This window comes from Pelodiscus sinensis, chromosome 1 (assembly GCF_049634645.1).
Source record: "Pelodiscus sinensis isolate JC-2024 chromosome 1, ASM4963464v1, whole genome shotgun sequence".
NCBI lineage: Eukaryota > Metazoa > Chordata > Testudines > Trionychidae > Pelodiscus > Pelodiscus sinensis.
In genome coordinates, this window is record NC_134711.1 from 172,052,104 (window position 1) to 172,072,962 (window position 20,859).

The following is a 20,859-nucleotide window of genomic DNA, read 5'->3' on the forward strand; positions in this document are numbered from 1 at the left end:
AAGAGAAAAGACAAAAAAAAAAAAGGTCAAAAAAGATATGAGCGCGATCTAGAACATAAGACACACTCCAGTGGCACAGGATGTGTTTTATTTAGGTCATGTTTCCCACACACTGATGTAATAAATAACCATATTAAAGAAAAACAGAAAAAAAGGACACAAAGCCTATAACGAACAAGTTCAATTATACTAGAGAATGAAAATTTAGAGGAAAGAAACAATTATGTGCCTAGGTATTAGAGGTGGTCATAACTGTACATTCTAAGATTGCACTCTTATAGCACAAAACACAACAGGAGCGTATAAAAGGAAAATCCCAATGTATTTCAAAACTTCATAGTTCGAACAATTAAGTTGGCATATATTTCAAACTTGTATCTTTTTAACAAATAATGCTTACACAGAACATCCTGTAAACGCCTCCCCTCCCCTCCATTATTTAGGACACTAACTCTTAATGAGGATCAGTGATAGAACAGGAAAGATTGAAGGCTTTTTTAAAGGTTAATTTTGAATCCGTATTGGATTTTTTAAATAGGTAGCTTAATTTTTCACATGTTAGCCTGGCAGACAGATGACACACAGGAGATATAAAAGTAAAAACAAATAAAGGCTGACACCCCAGACCAGGTGCCAATTATAAATAGTTTCCCTCCTTTCCCTGATGCTGAATAAAACAGGATGACTGGGTCCTTCATTAACACCCATCATCCACTTCAATTTCCTTATGACCAGTTCTCTGCCTCTCTCCAAATCAATGGAAATCCGAGCCGTGGCTCCCAAACTGTATTGGTTCAAGTACCATCTTCTTAAAGTATGGTTAAGCAGCTGGAATTATCAAGTTCACATGCCACCAGTACATGTGCCATAGTCTAAGAAGTCTAATCATGAGATGCTTATCAGCCCTCCATTATCAATGGGCACAACACAGCAGGTTGCTGCACTGCACTGAAGAATGCCAACTACACCTACTTCTTCTCTCCTTCCCCTCCCCCACAATTCTGTCCTTGCTGCTACGAACTAGCAGCAGCCACACTGGAGACAGAACAGAAAAGTTTCGGGGCCAGGAGAGGGTGAATTCTGAATTAATGGATATTTGGTGGCATTTTATTTTTACATTAGTTTCCAGGGGACTTTTCTTCCCTGGAAGGCTACAGTAAATCAGTAGAATATCCCTTGATTTCCTACTTTATTTTAATATGTAGAGAACTCTATTTGATTTTTTCCATAAGTAAGAGTACATCATAAAATTTTACTCTGGAAATCCCAACAATAGCACTTGCTCTGGAATCAGGTGAGACATTTTCAATAACTTCTCAGGACTATATTTATTGATTGTTACACTTCGGTCTCTAAGAGCACAGATCCAGGATGGATATTGCAATAACTGAGACAACTGCACTGCATACAACTGAGAGAATAATCAGGCCTAAGTGTACAGCTGGTGTAAAAATGCTCAAGTAAATGGAAGGAAACTTATAAGTGGAAGACTGAGCATGCTTTTTGACGTCCAATACATGCGGTGTGAATTTGAGTTTAAAGAACAAGGCTTTGTTGTTATGCTGTTGCCAGAATTTCAGTGAAGAGATACAGACATAGGCTAAAGGTATACTGTTTTGAACAGATCAGTAGAACACTTAAAATTGAATACTTTTGTAATGTATATACTCAAGTTATGCAAATCCTCACTTTTTATATTTCAAGCACTATAATGAGCCCTTTCAAAAATATGATGCCCCAATATTTTTATACTATCAAGTCTAAAGTCATCTAAAGATTACTGAAGTTTCAGCCTTGCTCAAAGAAACAGAGACACATGCTACCTGTATTCTATAAAATAATTAATTATGGTTGTTTCACCAAGGATATGAACAATACCTAAAGAGAGATGCTATGTTTGGATCCATCTAACTAACAGCTATTTAACAACGAACCCCGGGGTAGTCAGCTTAACGTAAATTAAAATCAACAATCTTTGAAAATCAGGGTACCTAATGGGAACATCAAGTAGTTGGCAAATGCAGTCCTAATAAACTAAGGCTGTGTAATAATGGTGCTGAGTCAGGAGCTGACTCAGTACCCCATCACTCAAATTGCCATCAATATAAATTAACTGGTACCTAATTAGAGGATCAGTTTAAAAGCTGAGCTACAGCTGATGGGCTAATTAAAGGGGGAAGCAACCCCAGCAGTAGGGAAAGAACAAACAGGCTATGTCTAGACTGCAAGCCTCTTTCGAAAGCCTCGACTACAATACGCGGATCGGAAAATCGATCCGCTTTTTCGAAAAAGAGCGTCCTGACTGCTGGATGCTCTTTCGAAATGAAAAGCCACCCGGAACCGCTTCTGCCAGGGCATGGGGGCAGCATTTCCTTCCGGGTGCTGCTGCCTGCCTGCCCTTTGCAGAGACGTGGTTAAAGGGACACTCCTGAACACCCGTTGCTCTGCTTCTGCAGCTGCCTTTGCTGTCCCGCTAGGAGGTAAGCAAGGCATTGCAGTGCTGGTTTGGAGTGCTCAGCTTCCTGGGACACCCCAGCAGCTTTTTTCTGTGGAGGTTTTTCTGTTTTAGACCCATTTTTTTGGCATGGAGCCAGAGCTGCCCCTGGGCAGGCGATGGCCCCACGCCTTCATACTGCAAGTGTTGCTGCATCTGCATGACACAGTCATGAGGCTACTTCCCCATCTGGACCCAGACCAGAGGTACGAAGGGCTCGTCCGTCAAGCAGCCGCACTGCCCTTGCCTCCAAACTTCTTTGTGGACAGGCGTGTTTGGAGGCTTGACACCAGCTCTGACTGGTGGGACCGGCTCGTGATGGAGCTCTGGGATGACCAAGAGTGGCTACGCAACTTCCGGATGCGAAAGACCACTTTCCAGGAGCTGTGTACCTGGCTCGCCCCTTCTCTGCAACGGCAAGACACCCACCTGCGGCCCGCTATCCCCCTGGAAAAGAGGGTCGCCATTGCCCTCTGGAAGCTGGCAACCCCCAACAGCTACCGCTCCGTGGGACACCAATTTGGAGCGGGCAGGTCTACTGTTGGATCCATCCTGATGGACGTAAGTCATTGTCTGGGGACAGTCACAGTTTGGGGTGGGGGGAAGGGAGACTGTCAGGAAGGGCAAAGTGGAGTGGGAGTGGGAGGGAGCTCCTCCACTCGCCCTGAATTGTTGGGGGGGGGGGGGGTTCTGAGGAGGGGATTCCCGGGGTGTTTGAGAGGGAAGGTGGGTGGTGGGTTCTCCTCCTAAGAGATAAGGCACCCCTTCTAGCATTTTGTTGTCTGTCTCTTTCTGCAGGTGGTGAGGGCCATCAATTCGGAGCTGCTCAACAGGCTCATCTGTCTACCAGATCTGGACAGCGTCATGGCCAGCTTTGCTGCCCTTGGCTTCCCGAATTGTGGAGGAGCGCTCAATGGGACACACATTCCAATCCGTGCACCGCCCCATCGAGCAGCCCAATTCATTAACAGAAAGGGCTACTTTTCTATGGTCCTCCAGGCCCTGGTCGACCATCGTGGCCAGTTTTCTGACATTTGTGTTGGGTGGTCAGGGCGGGCACATGATGCCCGCATCTTCAGGAACTCGTACCTCTACCGGAGGCTTCAGGCAGGAACATTTTTCCCGCATCACGACTTTGCAGTTGGGGATGTGCACATGCCGGTGTGCATAGTGGCTGATGCGGCCTACCCCCTGATGCCGTGGCTGATGAAGCCCTACACCAGCCACCTGGATGCGAGCAAGGAGCAGTTTAATGCTCACCTTAAGTGGGCTCACAACCAGGTGGAATGTGCATTCAGACGTTTAAAAGGCAGATTCCGGTGCTTGCTCACACGCCTAGACATGGGGGAGAGCAACATCCCTGAGGTGGTGGCCGCGTATTGCGTTCTCCATAACCTGGTGGAGAGGAAAGGGGAGGCCTTCCTACCAGGGTGGGGTACAGGTGCTGATGGCCAGGAGAGGCACTTTGCCCAGCCACGGACAGCTGCCATCCGCCAGGCTCACCGGTCTGCTGTTTGCATACGGGAGGCCCTACAGGAGCAATTCTCAAGTGGAGGCCACTGACTCTACTGAGGGGCTTCTGCCTGGGGACTGGGGACTGGGCCCTGGCCCAAAAGAAGCTTCCCTCCACAACCCATCTCCTGACCCTGTTTGGACAAATCATTAACACCAGGGTTTGTCTCAAAATAATAAGTTCTGTTTTATTTTTTTAAATATCAATCAAAAAATAGTATAACTGTTGCAAACATAAAAAAGCTTTTGTTCATTTTTGATGTAGAAAAAACTATGTACAATAAACATTTTGTTGAACACTTTGTTTGTCATTTAACTGGGGTGATGGGGGTGCTTGAAACCTGGAGGGGGGGAAGGGGACTTGAAACCTGGAGGGGGAAGGGGACTTGAAACCTGGAGGGGGGTAGGGGATCAGGTTGCACGGTGCTTGCCTGATAGCAGTCTCCTGCCTGGGCCTCGTGTTCGGGGTCCATCATGGCCACGGGATCGGGTGGTGCACCTGTCGGTTGGCTGGATAGGGTGCTCTTGGGACGGGGAGGCCTGGGGGAGAGGAGGGCCAGGGGGGGAAAGGGATGCTGTTGTGGAAGGGGGGTTTGGTGGGGCGGGGTCATGGGGTGCTGGAGGAGCAGGACCAGGCACAGGAACAGGCAAGCCGCAGACCTCCCTGAGAGTGGCAGTCAGGGACGTGCGCTGCTGGACCAGCTCCTCCATCAGCCGGTCACGCCACCGATCCTCTGCCTCCGCCCTCTCTCGCAGGATGGAGTTGAGCTCCTGCACGGCCTCCACATGCTGCCTCAGGATGTCCGCATACACACGCCTGTGTCTGCGGCTCCCATGTCCCCGAGATGGAGGTGGAGGTGGGGCTGGGGTGCTGCGGCCCTCTTGCACGGCTGGTCTGGCTGTGGAGGAAAAGAAGAAGACACAATCAGTCTTAAAAAACTGGACTCTGTAGCACTTAAAATACTAACAGGATGGTTTATTAGGGGATGAGCTTTCGTGGGCCAGACCCACTTCCTCAGATCAGAGTAACACGGCTACATTTCTATCACAATCAGTCATGTGTGCAACAGCTGTCCAAAAGGGCATGCCCTCTCCTTGAGACAGGGGAATCAGACATTCTGAAGGTAACACTGTGTGTGACCTGGGCATCAGCCTGAGCATGACAGGTTTCCCTTGTGCATCACCCACTGTGCACCCACCTACCTTCCCCCCCCCCCCCCCCGGTGTTACACAACCTCACTGCACTCACCTGCTGCTTCATCTCCTGCGCCAGATGACACCTGGGAGGCCTCTGGGGTCTGGGTGACTGGCTCCAGGGTGAGGGTCGCCGTCTCCTCACTGTCCTCCTCTGGCACCATGTCCCCGTCTCCTGAGTGCTCTGGGTCCTGCTCTGGCGCGTCCACCACAGGGTCTGCCAAGCCTGACTGGACGAAACGCCGTGGTGTGCGTGCTTCACCACTGCCACCCAGGATCTGGTCCAGCTCACTGTAGTAAGGGCAGTAGTAGGGCGCTGCACCAGAATGGGAGCTCTCCTCCCTGGCCTTGACATATCCTTGGCGCAGCTCTTTAACTTTGGAGCGCACCTGGTCCTGGGTGCGGGGGTAGTGTCCCTTCTGGGCCAGGGCCTCTGCCATGCGGCCATAAATGTCCGTATTTCGCCGCCTGCTTTTGAGGGCTTGTAAGGCCTCCTCCTCTCCCCAGAGCTCGAGAAGGGTCTTGAGCTCTGGCCCAGACCATGATGGTGCCCGGCGTTTGGAGCCCCTGGCTGGGTCCCCAGAAGGCTCTCTGGAAGGGCCAGGAGGGTCTTGGGGCTGGGACATGCTGCACCTAAGTAGCCGTGTGCTCTGGCTCCTTTGCTGCAACAAGTGGCTGTGAGGGTGCCTGTCCCTTTAAGAAATGGTTGCAGACAGGAACAACAGACATGCAACCCATGCCCCAGATTGTCCACCAGGGCTTCTTCCTGGAGGCCAATATTTTCGAAAAAATGGCCTCCCCACATCCACACTCACTTACTTTCGACGGATCTCCATCGAAAAAGGCGTTCTTCCTCGTGCAATGAGGTTTACCGCCGTCGAAAGAAAAGCTGCATTCTTTCGATTTAATTTCGAAAGAACGCGGCTGCAGTCTAGACGCAGGTGAAGTTTTTTCGAAAAAAAGACTACTTTTTTCGAAAAAACCCCTGAGTCTGGACACAGCCACAGAGAAGAAGGAAGCCCTGAAAGGCACAGGGGAGAGATGAGGGGGAGGGAGAGAAACTGAGCCTGAAGCAATCACTGCTCCCTTTCCCAGAAGCAAGTGGATGAACTACCTAAGACTTGTAAATATGCAAATAGCCCTGCAGGCAGCGGCCTGCTGGCACAGTATAAAAAAAAAAAAAGTGGTGGTGATGAAGTCTAGAATGGGTAAGGTCTGCACTTAAGGCAAGAAAGAACTCACAAGGGACCACCTTCAAGTATTTGGTGTACAAAAGGTATTCAAAGGAATAAAAAGGGTTATTACTGTTTGCACATCTCAGAGGAGAACCAGGAGTCCATAAAAGACTCGGAAGGTAGTATGCAGCACAAGAGGATTATTTTTAAAAATAAGTTAACTTTTTACAACTAGAAAAATTGCATTAATCTTTTAATTGTTTAATCAGACTAGCACTACCGTTCCAAAAGATGTATGATAATCCAAGTTAGCACTGGTTCGGTATCTCGGGACAAATACCTTGAATTTTACACTATTCAAGATATTAGAAAATGAGAAATCCAAATTTTGTTTGCCTTGGAAATATTCTATGATGACTAACGAAAAAAATGTTGTCACTGAAATCAAGAGAGAGTGAAAATTGAGTTTTTGTTAAATAAACATTTTGGAGAAAGAACTTAAGAATTCAGCATCCCTCCCCCTCCAATTAAAGCTATCAGAATTGCAAGACCAGACTACACGTATATTTTTGAGATGACAAAACAAAATCCAAAACCCACACACAAACATGGGGTGGGAGTGTGGGTATAGGAGTGAGACCAAACCCAATTCTTTTCTAGCCTTCTTTATATACATCATACAACAGAATAAAGCCCAATATTAAAGAAATCCCCTTTAGATAACTTTTAAATTACAGACATCAGCTAATGTTCTATGGGTTATGCCAATACTTTATTTAAATTAACTCTCTCCATTTCTGGGTAATTAAGCAAAGACATGTATTTATGCAAATCCCTTGGTGCTCTGATAGTATAAGGTACCCAAAGACAGTTTAGTTTACTCATGGAAACTACACAATGTGATTTGTTTAAAAAAAAAAAAAAATTACTCTCAGCAGGAGAAATGGATAGGTCAAAGTGGCCATTTGCTAAAGATTAAATCTGAAAAAAGTACATAAAAGTACGAGGACTTCACCAGCCCTATTAATAAGGTAATTAATTGAGGCAAGTGATGGATCAATTATTATGTAATTTTGTACAAACAACACTGTGTATGTTTTTGTAACCGGTAAAACGTGCTGAGCAAAACTCAACAGAATTAAGCTGGGAATCAGGAAATCAGGTGCAGAGGATTACAGACTTTTTCATATTTTTGATGAGAGGAGAGTAGTTGCTAGCTGCAGCTTTTTGGGTCTGGCTCTAAAAGTATTTGTCTCAAATAGGGATGTAAGCAAGTAGTCAACTACCCTATCAGCATATGCTTCCTCCTGCAAGGAAGTTTAACGGTAGTTCAAATTAGGAGCTTTAATTCGAACTACCTAGACCGTGCCATGTGTAGGCAGGTAGTTCGAACTACAGGCATTTAAAAATGGCGCCCACCCGGGAACATGCAAATGAAGCCCGGGATATTTAAATCCCAGGCTTCATTTGCAAGTTCGAATGCCTACATTAGCCACCCTAATTCGAACTAGGGTGGCAGTGTAGACATACCCTGAATGTGATCCTGCGGTAGAGGGCTGCCCCAGTCTGCCTAACTGGGTGAAAAGGGTTAACGAAGAAGTGGTTTTTGCATATTTTCAGAAACCAAATCAAGGGCTGTAAATAAGTACAGATAACTAAGCTAACAAATAGTACAGGTGTCAATTCCTGAAACAAAATACAGGACTATGTAGCACTTTAAAGACTAACAAGATGGTTTATTAGATGATGAGCTTTCGTGGGCCAGACCCACTTCCTGAGATCAAATAATGGAAGAAAATAGTCACAACCATATATACCAAAGGATACAATTAAAAAAAAAAAAATGAACACACATGAAAAGGACAAATCACATTACAGAACAGAAGGGGGATGTGGGGGGGGGGGGGGGGGAAGGAAGGTGAATGCCAGTGAGTTAATGATATTAGAGGTGGGGAAGGGGAAATGTCTGTGAGTTAATAGTATTAGAGGTGATAATTGGGGAAGCTAGCTTTGTAATGGGTAAGATAGTTACATCTCTATCACTATTCTACATGTCAGGTGTCAATTCCTGTGATCTTTTCATCCCACCATGCTCTGGTCCACATGTTGTATGGTAACTCAAGGAGAAGGGTGGACTAGAGAGAGAAATCCAAGTGTGAAAAAGATTGGGAGGGGTTAAAAGTTTTAACCCTGAAGCGGAGAGAAAGGAGAGGGTCTGCAGAAAAGCAGAGGGAAGAAAGGTCTATGGAAGTACAAAGCTGAGCTTGGCTAAAGCTTGAAGGGAAGGGTAAGCTTCTGGTAGAACTTTAGTCTAAACGCAAGGAACAAACCTACTTTTACTTGCCAAGGAAACAGTTGGTAACCAGAGGTGCTGTAACATGAATTGCAGGATTCCACTCGGAGGAGAGCAGGTGCTAGGACTTTTACTTGAAAGGTGCGCCAGAGAAAAACTGGGTGGTGAGCATAAGCTTACCCTGAGCAATAACTTCCAGGTGTCAACAGATATACTATCAGACTCTATTTTTGATGACATCAAAAGATGGGACAGCAAAATAAAGTGTTAACAAATCCTAAAATTTACATTTTAGTCAATAAAATACCATTGCGGCCAAGAGGTAATTGAACTTTGGAAAACATCTTTTCAGACTAAGTTAAACAACTGCTTAAAAGTCAAAGGAACTTTGATGACCCATTAAAATGACAACAAGTTATAAGAATTAGTCTATTTCTAAACAACAGTATAATACCTAATCAGAGACCATAAAGAACTGTAACTCTCCTGTTTAGCTCTGTGTGTATAAATGCATATTTCATCTCCAGTGCAATAAATCAAATACAAAATTAGTTCTAATGCCATTTTTCTACTCGGCTAGTTTAGCAACTATTACAATATCATTCCTATCTCAGAACTGATTTTTAAAAAGAATAAGGGTAGATACTGAAAGTAAATGATATTGGACTAGATAATTTCAGTTGAAGGGCTACTCATGCTCAGGAGCAGTCAAATTTGTTCTCATGGTGCCCTCCTTGGAATTTTTTGGCCAGGTAACATGGAGATCTCTATCTCCACTATGTTTCATGAAGAGTAGTAACTATGTACTAAAGCCATAAATCTAGAGAATCTGCAATGCCTGGAGGGGTCCCTTACAGGAATTCTCATATGAAGGGTGGGTAGCCAAACCATGAGGAGGAAAAAAGCAAATTCAGGTTGTCACAGGTCTCTACAGATCACAAGCTGAAAAACCTCAGATTTATCCTTCCTTTCCAACTCTTGACTCAAATGCAATTCGTCAGAACACATGCAAATGGACTAATTTAAGAAAAAGGAACAGGACCCTCTAAAGGAAAAACTATAGATAGTGTAACTAAACCTCAACGTTTTGATGGTTCTAACAGTCAGCTTAGGAAGCATTATGCTGGATCTATGATGAACCTCTCTTAGCCCCCCTTTCCTCAAACCTGCTAACTTCTAGTTCTTCAGTCTCCTGCAGTACTAGACTCACATTTACAAAAACCAACACAATTTTTTATCTACCTACCTAGTGATACAGCCATATCACCTTAACACCTCACAATCATTAATTTATATCTTCATGCATCTGACGAAGTGGGTCTTTGCCCACAATAGCTTATGCTCCAATAAATCTGTTAGTCAGTAAGATGCCACAGGACTCCTCATTGCTTTTGCTATCTTCGCAACAAATCATTAATAGATTTTCTTGTCACAAATGCGGATGCATTAGCGGAGGCGCAGGGTGAATTAACTAGACTTGCTGAAGGCCATACAGGAAGCTTGGCTGAATCAAATATGAAACCTAGGTCTCTCACATCCTAGTCCAGGGTTTTAGCCACTGACCAACATTCCTACCTATCCATGAAAGGAGAATTGCAGAAAGGTGAACAGACTTACTCAAGATCACACAGCTGGCAAGTAGCAAGCCTAGAAATTAAGTTAGGGGTCCTAAATCCTAGTTCAGTGCTGAACCCAGAGGTCTTTAAATTAATTTGGACTATAAAACAAAATTACACATTGGACCTCTCTGGTCTGGCACCCTCCGGACCTGACCAGTCCCGAGCGAGGGGAGTTGCTAGACCAGGGAAGGTCTCTCCCCTAATGGCCCACATGGCCCATGAGCTAGGGCTCGCTACTTGTCCCAGGCTTAGCTGCTGCTGGGATTGGAGCCAGAGCTTCCTGGCTGCCACTGTGGCTCGAACACCATACCCGTGGAGTTCCAGCCCTGTTCTGGGAGTTCCGCAGCTGCCTGGCTCCGGGGCCAGAGCTCCATGGCTGCAGCTGGGCTGGATCACCGTGCTGCCTGCCCCCCAACACAGGACTCCTGGCTGAGTTTAGCCCCCTCCTGACTTTCCTGGGTTCTGGGTATATCTAGACTGCATCTCTCTTGCAGATTAGGCAAGTCGACTTTGCAAATGAAGCGGGGATTTAAATATCCCGCACTTAATGTGCATAAAAATGGTCAGCACTTTGTCGGCAAAAAGAGGAAGTCTAGAGGGGGATCTGTCGAGGAAGAAAGCCTTTTTCGACAGCTCCTGTCAACCTCCTTGCAGGAGGCATAAGGGATCTGTCAAAAAAGGCTGTCTCTCTTGACAGATCCCCCTCTAGACTTCCTCTTTTTGCCGACAAAGTGCTGACCATTTTTATGCACATTAAGTGCGGGATATTTAAATCCCAGCTTCATTTGCAACGTGACCAGGCTAATCTGCATCCTTCTGCCGACAGAGGGGTGCAGTCTAGATATACCCTCTGTGGTCCAGGAGCATAAGTATGACTATTCTATCAGATGAAGCAGAATGTAGGCCTCCTCAGTTGATTTTTAAATGCATTTTATTTTAAGACCAATAGTAAAAACCAATGCAACAAACTTTGGTTAGAACTATGCCCCCTAAATTCAAACAAGGAGGTCGAAGTGGTTCACAAAAAACACACTCCCCTCCTCCCACAGGGCAAGGTTGCTCAGATTTCCATGATGCAACATCTCTCTCCTTTCTTTTCCCCACATATCAAAGGGAAATGCTCTATGAATCCAGGGATCCTGAAGTAGTCAGCTCACTGGCAATAAGGACCTCTGAGAGGACCTGTAAATACAGAAAGATGGAGGTTTCAATTTCTACAGCCTGCCTGTCTTCTGGACTGGAAATAGGAAGGGAGAAAGTGGTATTTATGCAGAAGCACCATCAGTGAGAAGCCTGGGCAGACATGTGAAGGGAAGGTGGGGCTAAGAGAAAGGATCAGGACAGGATGGGAAAGAACCAGAAACCAGAGTCAGCATCAAGACAAAAAGGGAACTGTCATCAGACCACAGATCAGTGATACATCAGGAAATAAAGAAATTAACATGTGTATACATTATTCAGGTAAAAATGTGGTTTAAAATGTAACTGTATAACCACTAACACAGTAGTTACATGTACTGCAAGCTACGTAGTATAACGCTTAACTTAGCTTTATATTGCAGAGCCCACAGTGAAGCCTTACAGAAAGTGGGGCCCAGCAGCCTCTGCTGGCTCTGCTCCCGGGGAGGCGGCTTCACGGTGGCAGCAAAGCTGGCAAGGGCTACTAGGCCCACTCCTGAGGAGGCTTTGTTGTGGGCTCTGCAGCCTGCTCCTCGGGATCCAGCATATAACTTGTGGCCGCACAAGCCCTGAGCTTACAGGTACCACTGATCTACATGGGTGGACATCATCAAAATGGGCAACCTTACTAATAGCAATCTGTGACAAGATTCAAAATATGAACACACAGTTCTCCAAGCAGCACTGGGCTCTTCAGGCTTGGCTTCTCCATGACCAGTGAAAAGATAAATGATGGTAGCTCTCAAATATCATTTACTTCTGGTACCGACATGAGACTTCATTCACAGCAGACTAACAGTACAGATCTGCGATGGTGCCACGTTTCCTTCTCAAGTGAGGAACAAAATAGCTAACACTCAAAAAATTGTCACTGGACACCTCACTGAAATGACTGGCACAATTCACACAAGCCCTTATTATGCCAGGCTCTTTACACAGTCAAGTAGATGTATTTTCATCAATTACATGGTCAAACTATTTTAAGGTTTTTTGTGGCGTCATAAAAGAAAGTTTTTTTTTTTTCCTTTTAAAAAGGTGAAAATGGAATTTCTGGAAACCTTGTTAGCAGCCTCAGAAAAGTACCAGTGCCTGGCGCTACCATGAAACAGCTGATTCTAAGCCCTGCCTGCATTCCAAAATATCCTGCTAGGACACAACAACATTTTTTCAATTGAATTACAACTACAGAAACTCTTACAAGAGTGGTAGCAACCTGTGACCCATGAATTAAGGTGCATGGTGATTATACATAACATGGACTGCGAGAGCCATGCACTCCCTCTGCACCCAATCAAAGCACTGCTACAGTTCAGCACACCACACAAATACTAGGCATGCAAGCAGTGTTAGCAAAACTACCCTATCCTGGGAGACCATCTTGGGGACAACAATTTTGCAAGCTTACCGAGATGAAGACATGTGGCCCACTCATTAGCTTAGATTGCCCATCACTGACTTGGGTCAGTATTTTAATGGTGCAGAAGACACATCTCAACCATGTTTGTTCATTCACCCACAAACCAAGAGGATAGGCCTGCATGCGTAAGTGTCATTCACAAGTGAGGCAAATCCATTATATTCACCAAGTTACACATACATCGAAACCACTTCTTTAGTACATGTGCATGCATAGTGTCTCTCTCTCTCTCTCTCTCTCACACACACACACACACACACACACACACACACACACTTTTAGTTCAGCGTTACTATGACTTTGTTCTAAAACAGACTTTCTGAATTTTTCCAGGTCTCTTCGCTGCCACAGCAGCATCCAGAAATTCATGGACATCAGAACTGGTATTCAGTTTGCATCTTGTGAATGAAATTTGTCTTAATGACAACACTCCATTCTAATTATTTTACAATTGTCAGTCTGTCTGATGCAGCACAATTGTTACTCTGGTACAATAAAAACAAGTGTCTTCTCTAGGTGAACTTCACCCAGTTATGGCTCTGGAAGCACTGAGAGATGGCACATACTAGAACCTGTGAGGCCACTGCTGACCTTCACAGAGTTATCCAAATGTTTAGCTTCTTTACAATGCATTACTGAAAGGCACGATCTGGAAATACACCTTAGAATCATTCAGAAATCCCTACAATTCATTTTGGAAACAACTGGCCCAAGTCTAAAGCATTGATTTTGACCTATCAAGTCCCAGAGAGTTGGGGTCTTGGTGCTGTCTTAATATAATAAGAACTGTGAAAAGTTCACGTTGTCCTATCTAAAAAAACAGCCTGGTTTAAATAGGAGCAGTTTCCTGAGAAGAGATGGATTCTCAGCTTCAGCACTCACTTCCCATAATGGATCATTCAGAGTCTGGACATGGTGACTTTAGAAAGATGCCCTACATTTGTTTTCCCAAAGCTTTCTAGGGACAGGGAAAGATCTGACTGAAGTTCAGTTGGTAGGATAAGTTGTAGGAATTTATGATACATTTTTAATAAATCCACAGACTTGCTGGTGGGTATAACATGTACATTTAAGTATAGACAAATAAGAGAATACTTTCCACATTCAGAAAGCCATGTTCTCCCCTTGCAAAATACTATTCTAAGATCCGAATCCTCTTCTATATGTTTATATTTACCATCTATGACAACACACAAATTTCACAGTCTCTCTTAAAACCTCTTAGCCATAAGTGTAAAAAAAATATGTAGTTAAATAATATGCATTTTATAAAACATAGTTGTCACCCTATGCTACTGGCAACTTAAAGAAAAGTAAGCCCACAGAAGAAGTCTAGGACATTCTAACCTATATCCTGTAACCTGTTCTAACCTAGAAATTGATAGAAAGTTTTTGTCCACCATTCTGGCAGTCAGGAGAAGTAGCCTTACATAAAATGTCAGTCCCAAAATCAGACTGAGGGTTTGACACCTAGACCTGTCAGTAATCTACTTCTACACAGAGAAGAGGTCAGAAGGAAAGTAAAACCAAACTCTGACAGTGAGCTATGCAAGGGATCATTCTGATACAGTGATTATCTAGGCAGAGAGAGGGAAGCAGTGAAAGGAAATGTTACATTTCAGTCAGGCTATTTTTAAGAACAAGACGACAAAAATAAATAGCAACATCTGCTTTCATGATTGACAAGTGAAAGTGGAACTGTCTAATTCAGTCATATACAAGACTGGTGGATAACAAGGGATAAAGAAAGGATACTTCTTTCCAATCTAATTTCAATACTTCTAAATTTAAAAATGAAAATCATAACCTCACAACCGCTTCTTATTAGCCTCCTATTATCACTGATTAAACATTTTACTTGCCAACTCCCAAAGACTGAAACTTGTATTAATACACAGTGAAGAAATCAATATTCTCCTCAGGACAGCCATGCTACTAAGGCATGATCAATACTCACAGGTGATGCATTTCCATAGAACTCTGACCTCATAGCTGTTGCAGACAAAGGGTATGTCTACACTACCACCTTAGTTCGAACTAGGGTGGTTAATGTAGGCAACCGAAGTTGCAAATGAAGCCTGGGATTTAAATATGTGGAATGAGCCTAATCCGAACTACCTACTCCATGCCACGGGTAGCCGCGGGCATGGAGTCCGAACTACCGGGGCTTTAAAAATGGCAGCGCCCAGCAAGATGCCAATGAAGCCTGGGATATTTAAATTCCAGGCTTCATTTGCAACTTCGGTTGCCTACATTAACCACCCTAGTTCGAACTACGGTGGTAGTGTAGACATACCCAAAAGGTAGTAGTGGCCAGTTTCCCCATCTCATGAAGTTCCACAATATCTTTAGTACTACTGGAATTGCTAGAATAGCTTTAAATGGTTGATAATAGTCAGACATTGATAATTAAAAGAAACCAAAAATGGGCCGATTCTTCTCAAATGTACACACATCCAGGCACATTTCAAACTAAGTGCTTGGTGCTAGTCAGCTATCCAGTAAGCCTAATCTTATCAGAGAGAGTCTAGTGATGCAACTAGTCGTTCCCCCTGCCCCTTGCTGCCTCTGTCAGAGAGAGGCAGCAAGTAGGGTTGCCAGGTGTCCTGTATTGACCCGGAAAGTCCGGTATTTTCACCCCCTGCCCAGTTTAAAAAAAAAAAAAAATCAGAAAATACTGGACACCTAAAATGTCTGGTATTTTCTGTTTTTTTCCCCCCCTGCCAGGAGGTGAAAATACCGGACACCTGGCAACCCTATGGACACACCCAGCAACTGGGCCCAGCCCCCGGACTCCTCCCCACCATGGTCGCCCTGCTTACCTGGTTCCGCAGAGAAGCTGCCTTCTGGCTCAATCAAGAAAACAAGATGGCTGCCAGCAAAAGGCCTAAAGACCTGAAGCAAGGGGAAGCAATGCCTTCCCTGGGTCTTAGTGCCCAACCTGTCCCCTCGTCTCACTCTGCACGCATTTAAAGGGGCCATGCTGTTTTATTCTGTTTTTTTTGCTTAACTCTCCGAGTCTCCTCCCCTTCTCCCCTCCCCCAAAGAATTTTTTCCCCAGTGTTTTTTTTGGGGGGAGGCGGGGGGTTCGGTATTTTTGGTTAAACCATCTGGTAACCCTATCAGCAAGTCCGGGGAAACAGGAGCCATTGCTGGGAGGAGGCTGGCTTAAAAGCCAGTTTCCTCAGCACTATCTCCGTGGGGGGCAGGGGTGATAAGAGGCACAGTGGGCAACGCTGGGAATGGAGACTGAAGCAGTGTTTGCTCGCACTGCTTCTGCTTCAGTTCTGCTTTTGAAAAGTACAAGAGCCTCAAGCGGGTCTCTTGTACATTTCAAAAGAAGCAGCCTCATATGAAGCATGGGGCTAGCGGAGTGACTCCCCCACTGACCCCATGCTTCCTACAGGGTTTCCTTTTGAAATGTACAAGAACCCCAACTGGGCTCTCGTACCTTTCAAAGGCTCAGGCACCGCATGGAGTGCAGGGACAGTGCCCCATTGGTCCCACACTCCCTGTGGGGCTTCCGCTTTTGAATTGCACAGTTCAAAGGCAGAGGCACCCTTATAAACTAATCCAATAATTGATGGAAATCCCATTGACTATTCGATTAGTTAATTAATCTAAATTTAACATCCTAGTGCCTGGCAAGAGGCACATGATGGATTAGTAACCAAGGTAGCACAATTCTAATTCAGACACTCAGACTAATAATGTTCTGATTTATTTTTTTGAATGTTTTCCTCAAAACAGGTTTTGAGAATAACAAACCACAGTTTCATACCTATGAGAACATAGGGCAGAATTCAGTGATCCCGTCTTACCACTATGATACAATGAAAAATTCATGTGCAATATCATACCATCAGTTCTTTAAACAATGCCCCCCCCCCCCAAGTTAGCTGGTACTCTCAGTCTCTCAAACCGCAAATGGCTTAGCATGCAGAAGACCTTGTACAATTTCTTTTAAGTGGGAAAGGAACTATTTTCATTAGCAGAAAATCTCTACTACGAAGTAAAATTGATTTTTCTCCAGAGAAGCCATACTGTTTACTGGAAATAAAGAAGTAACATGAAAGCCAATGCTATATGAAACTGAGAAAATATTTCAGAGATTAACATACAATAAGAAAAGAAATGGTATAGCAATTCCACCATAATTTAGCCACTGCTCAAGAATGACCCTGAGAAGTGCTCGTAACACGAACCCTAAATATTACTTCAGCAATTTAAAATTAACATTATACATGAATATCGTGTAATAGTAAAAGCATTAAAAACTAGGCTTCAGCCTCACTTAGGAGCATAAGGTAGTTGTATCATTACTTTAAACATGAATATACATTTTCATTCTACATTCACGACCACCAAGATATGATTGAAGGGGGTAGGAGAAGATGCTGCTGTTTAACTATCCTAAATGCTCATCACAAGGACATACATTCTGAAGTAATTCCTCAAATTTTATGTTGATAAAAATGACAAGCATTTTAAACAAAAAGATGATATGCTGTCACAAAAAGTTGTGGACACAACTCTTACCAATGTGTTTTATATCTGTCTTTCATGAATGCTACAGCAAGAAAATAATTGCAGAATAGCAAGAAACACCTATTTATCTTCACTGCTTTTTCCATTAAATGTCAAGAAAGTTCAGACAGGTACTCAGACTCATTTTAAAAAAAACTATATAAAAACAGTAAAACAGATTTACTGTTTTTACTCTAGCCTATATAGGCATTTACCTGATTTCTGAAAAAAGTTTATGGTTGTCCATACATAGACATTCCCCCAAAAGTTTTTTTAAAAAAAAAGCCATAAACAACTAATTTTTGGCCACCAGTGTTTAGGATTAGCATTATCAGCATCACTGTTCCAACAATTTCAAAATATTTATTAAAAAAGTCATTTGTTGCATCCCCTCATGACTGCAAAGCATTTAAGCATGTGCTTAAGACCCAGATAAGCACCTAGAAAAGTTAAGCATGTTCTCATGTACTTTCGTGAATAGAGATGGACTAGTGAATTGGGGGCCTAAATCAGTGGTTGGCAACCTGCGGCATGAGGGCCACATGCAGGCCATTAGTGTTTTGTGTTTGGACCACAAAACATTTCATTTAATCGCTGCCCACATTAGGGATGTAAGCAACTAATCGACTATCCAGTAAGCAAAAGCGTATCGGATAGTCAACAAGTTGCTCCCCCTCACCCCCCGTTGCCTCTAGCAGAAAGTGACAGCAAGGGTGGGGGGGGATGGAGAAGGTGCTGGGGGGAGCTCTGTGGGAGGGGATAGGGGTGCAGTGGCATTCAGCACCACCTTTGAAATGTACAAGAGTCATTTCAAAGCAGAAGCGCAGCATGGAACCCGGGGTCAGCGTTTCCATCTTTGAAATGTAGCAACAGCCAGGTAGGCTCTAGCTACATTTCAAAGCGGAAGTGCCCTTACTGACTAATGAATGGAATAGTCAATGGAAATTCCATTGACTATTTGATTAATCTAATTTTAACATCCCTATCCCACACAGAAGGGTTGCCAGATTCTGCTGATTTCTGTCCAGGTTGGTTTTTTTCCTACTGGTATTACTGAAGTGACATGCACATAAAACAAGAGCATGTGAACTGAGGTTTGTGCAGACTGCCCACAACACTGACTTTAGGAGCTTTTGCATTCAGTGAAAGTACTGCTACAGTTTGATTAGCACGCTGAAAAATCTAGATACACAAGCATAGTTAAAGTTATCCTATAATGAGAGATCATCTTGGTTACAGCAGTCTTGCAGTTCAATAAAATAAGAGAGGCCACTCATGCAGCCCACTCACTAGCCCAGGTTGCCCACGGTTGGTACAAATGGCTATCATCTATTTGAAAACCATCATAACAGTTAGCTCTGGATGAAACTAACAACAAAATTAAACCAACATGTTTGGAAACTGCTGAGGTTTCGTATGCAACAGAGTATTCCATTGGAAAGAGGAGAATCCAAACAAAAAGATCCAAAATGTAACAAATTTTTAAAAAAGCATTTCAGGATTCTCAAGGCCTAAAAAAGCATGCGCTCTCTCAAAAATATCTTCCAGATTTCACTAACAGAAAAAACAAACCAACCAACGACAAAGCCTCCTATAGTGTGAACTGTATCAAGTTTCCAAAGCATGATTTTAAGACTATAAGCAGTCAGGGGAAAAACCCAAATTGAGTAACTTACTGAATAAGCTGCTTTAATTTTTATATTGCAGTGGGACATCCTGTGAGGCTGCGGTATAAAGCCTATTAAACTGAACTATGGTTTGTCCACCCCTAAAATAGGTCTGACATACAAACACAAGAACAAGTACAAGGTCAAGGTCACAGATCAGCAAAGAAAGATTACAAACAGGACTGATGTAACAGCTGGCATTTGTTCAAAGCTCTTGGATGGGGGGGGTAGGTTAAGTCAACTTCAAGAAACAGCACATTTTACTCATTCTGTACACTATATTTTCAAGTGTTCCCCATCTTTGTAGACCATTACCTTATGCCTGCTTTATAAGGGATGCGTTTCCTCATAACAATCTAACAAACAAAAAAATGGGAAAGAACAATTTATGTTGAACAAAAAGGGTGAGAGAGCACCTTCAACAACCATTTTCACTAATTACAAATGTATATCAACAGATACTAAATCCCAAAATTTGTGGATAGAAAGAGATCTAACAGTCAAGATACAAAATATCCTATGTCAGTCCGGAATCCCTCCAATTTTTATGCGACTTCACATGTGTACAGGGATCTTTACTGTCAATCAAATCTTGCCACAATGTAATATTGCATACCTAATCACAATGACAGACAGATAAGTTGCACAAACTGAAGTCCCACCACTCACACATCCCACATAACCAAGACAAGGTCAATGTAGATCATGGACCTTCTTCATAACAATGCTCTATGATGCTTTTTTAGTGCTGAGTGTTGAGCCAATAAATTGCTACTGCGTTTTAACCTTTTTTTTTAAATAACACTGAAAATAGTTAGCAATGTAATCATCTACCGATTCATCCACCTACCTCTATATTCTCAACACTTAAAAAAAGTAATATTTAGCTTATACATCACATTCAAACACAACTTTTGACACTTAAGAAAAATAAAAGATGCCTTGTGCAACAGAAAATAATGTGACCTATTTATTGTTTTAAATTGAGAGAGAGAGAGAGAGAGAGATTCTCTCATAATGCCTAACTTGTGGAAGAGTGTAGTTGGTGCTCTTCTTTCAACCCCCCGCCCTCCACATATAAAGCTTGTTTGATGTCAGCCTAGACATGATTGGGAGCAGTTTATATATAGACAGACATCTAGCTCTATAAATAGGATGATGTGTGTTAGTATAAAGCTTTTATTGGCACTCATTTGGGGTGACCTGCATAACTCACTTGTAATGCAGGCATCTCAAACATTGCCAATAAAACCTTTTTTCCATAATATGCCATCAATTATTTTGTTCATGTCACATTTTATACTGCTTTAGTCCTCTCCCTCTTTTTAATAAAGTTTTAAAATGTTTTATAGGTACTACATTTGTAGCACTCCTCCTGTCTGACCAGGTTGCCTTAGTAGATTATAATATATGGGCTTTGTAGTGAGGGTTTCTTAATCATCATATTTTTTAAAAAAACCTACAACACTGCCCCTCCAAAAATGATCACATTTTTAAGCTATGGAATCTCATGAATGGGGCCCTACCAAATTTATGGCCATGAAAAATGCATTACAGACAATGCCATTTGTTCTTTAGCCCAACCCAATCCCCCAGCAGCTGGGCCGGAGGGAGAGAGCCGGGCCAACCCTAGTGGCTGGAGGTGGGGGGGGGGGGGGGGGGCGAAGAGAAGAGCCGGGGAACAAAATCTTGGCAAGCCAGGGCTGCCATACCTCAGCCTGGCCCTCTGCAGTGGTCTGTGGGGAGAGCCGGGGCTACCTACCCAAAGAGAGGGGGGTTGGC

At 43.6% G+C, this 20,859-nt stretch overlaps 3 protein-coding genes across 6 annotated transcripts in view; all 3 read right to left on the bottom strand.

Moving 5' to 3' along the window:
• Positions 1-20,859, bottom strand: part of SAMSN1 (SAM domain, SH3 domain and nuclear localization signals 1) — a 396,747-nt gene that overhangs the window by 304,190 nt on the left and 71,698 nt on the right. The gene's annotated exons all lie outside the window — the stretch shown is intronic.
• NRIP1 (nuclear receptor interacting protein 1) overlaps positions 1-20,859 on the bottom strand; it is a 101,390-nt gene that overhangs the window by 8,832 nt on the left and 71,699 nt on the right. The gene's annotated exons all lie outside the window — the stretch shown is intronic.
• Positions 19-10,769, bottom strand: LOC142820861 (uncharacterized). Its single transcript, XM_075909849.1, has 2 exons — positions 5,256-10,769; positions 19-4,905 (listed from the first exon to the last, which is right to left on the bottom strand). Exons 1-2 carry the CDS (start codon positions 5,824-5,826, stop codon positions 4,418-4,420), a joined length of 1,059 nt encoding a protein of 352 aa, XP_075765964.1. The 5' UTR covers positions 5,827-10,769; the 3' UTR covers positions 19-4,417.

Excerpts from the sequence above, each read along its gene's own strand:
- LOC142820861 (XM_075909849.1), bottom strand. The coding sequence starts at position 5,826 with ATGTCCCAGCCCCAAGACCCTCCTGGCCCTTCCAGAGAGCCTTCTGGG. Across the intron at positions 4,906-5,255 it reads CGCAGGAGATGAAGCAGCAG|CCAGACCAGCCGTGCAAGAG; the intron begins GTGAGTGCAGTG and ends TTTCCTCCACAG.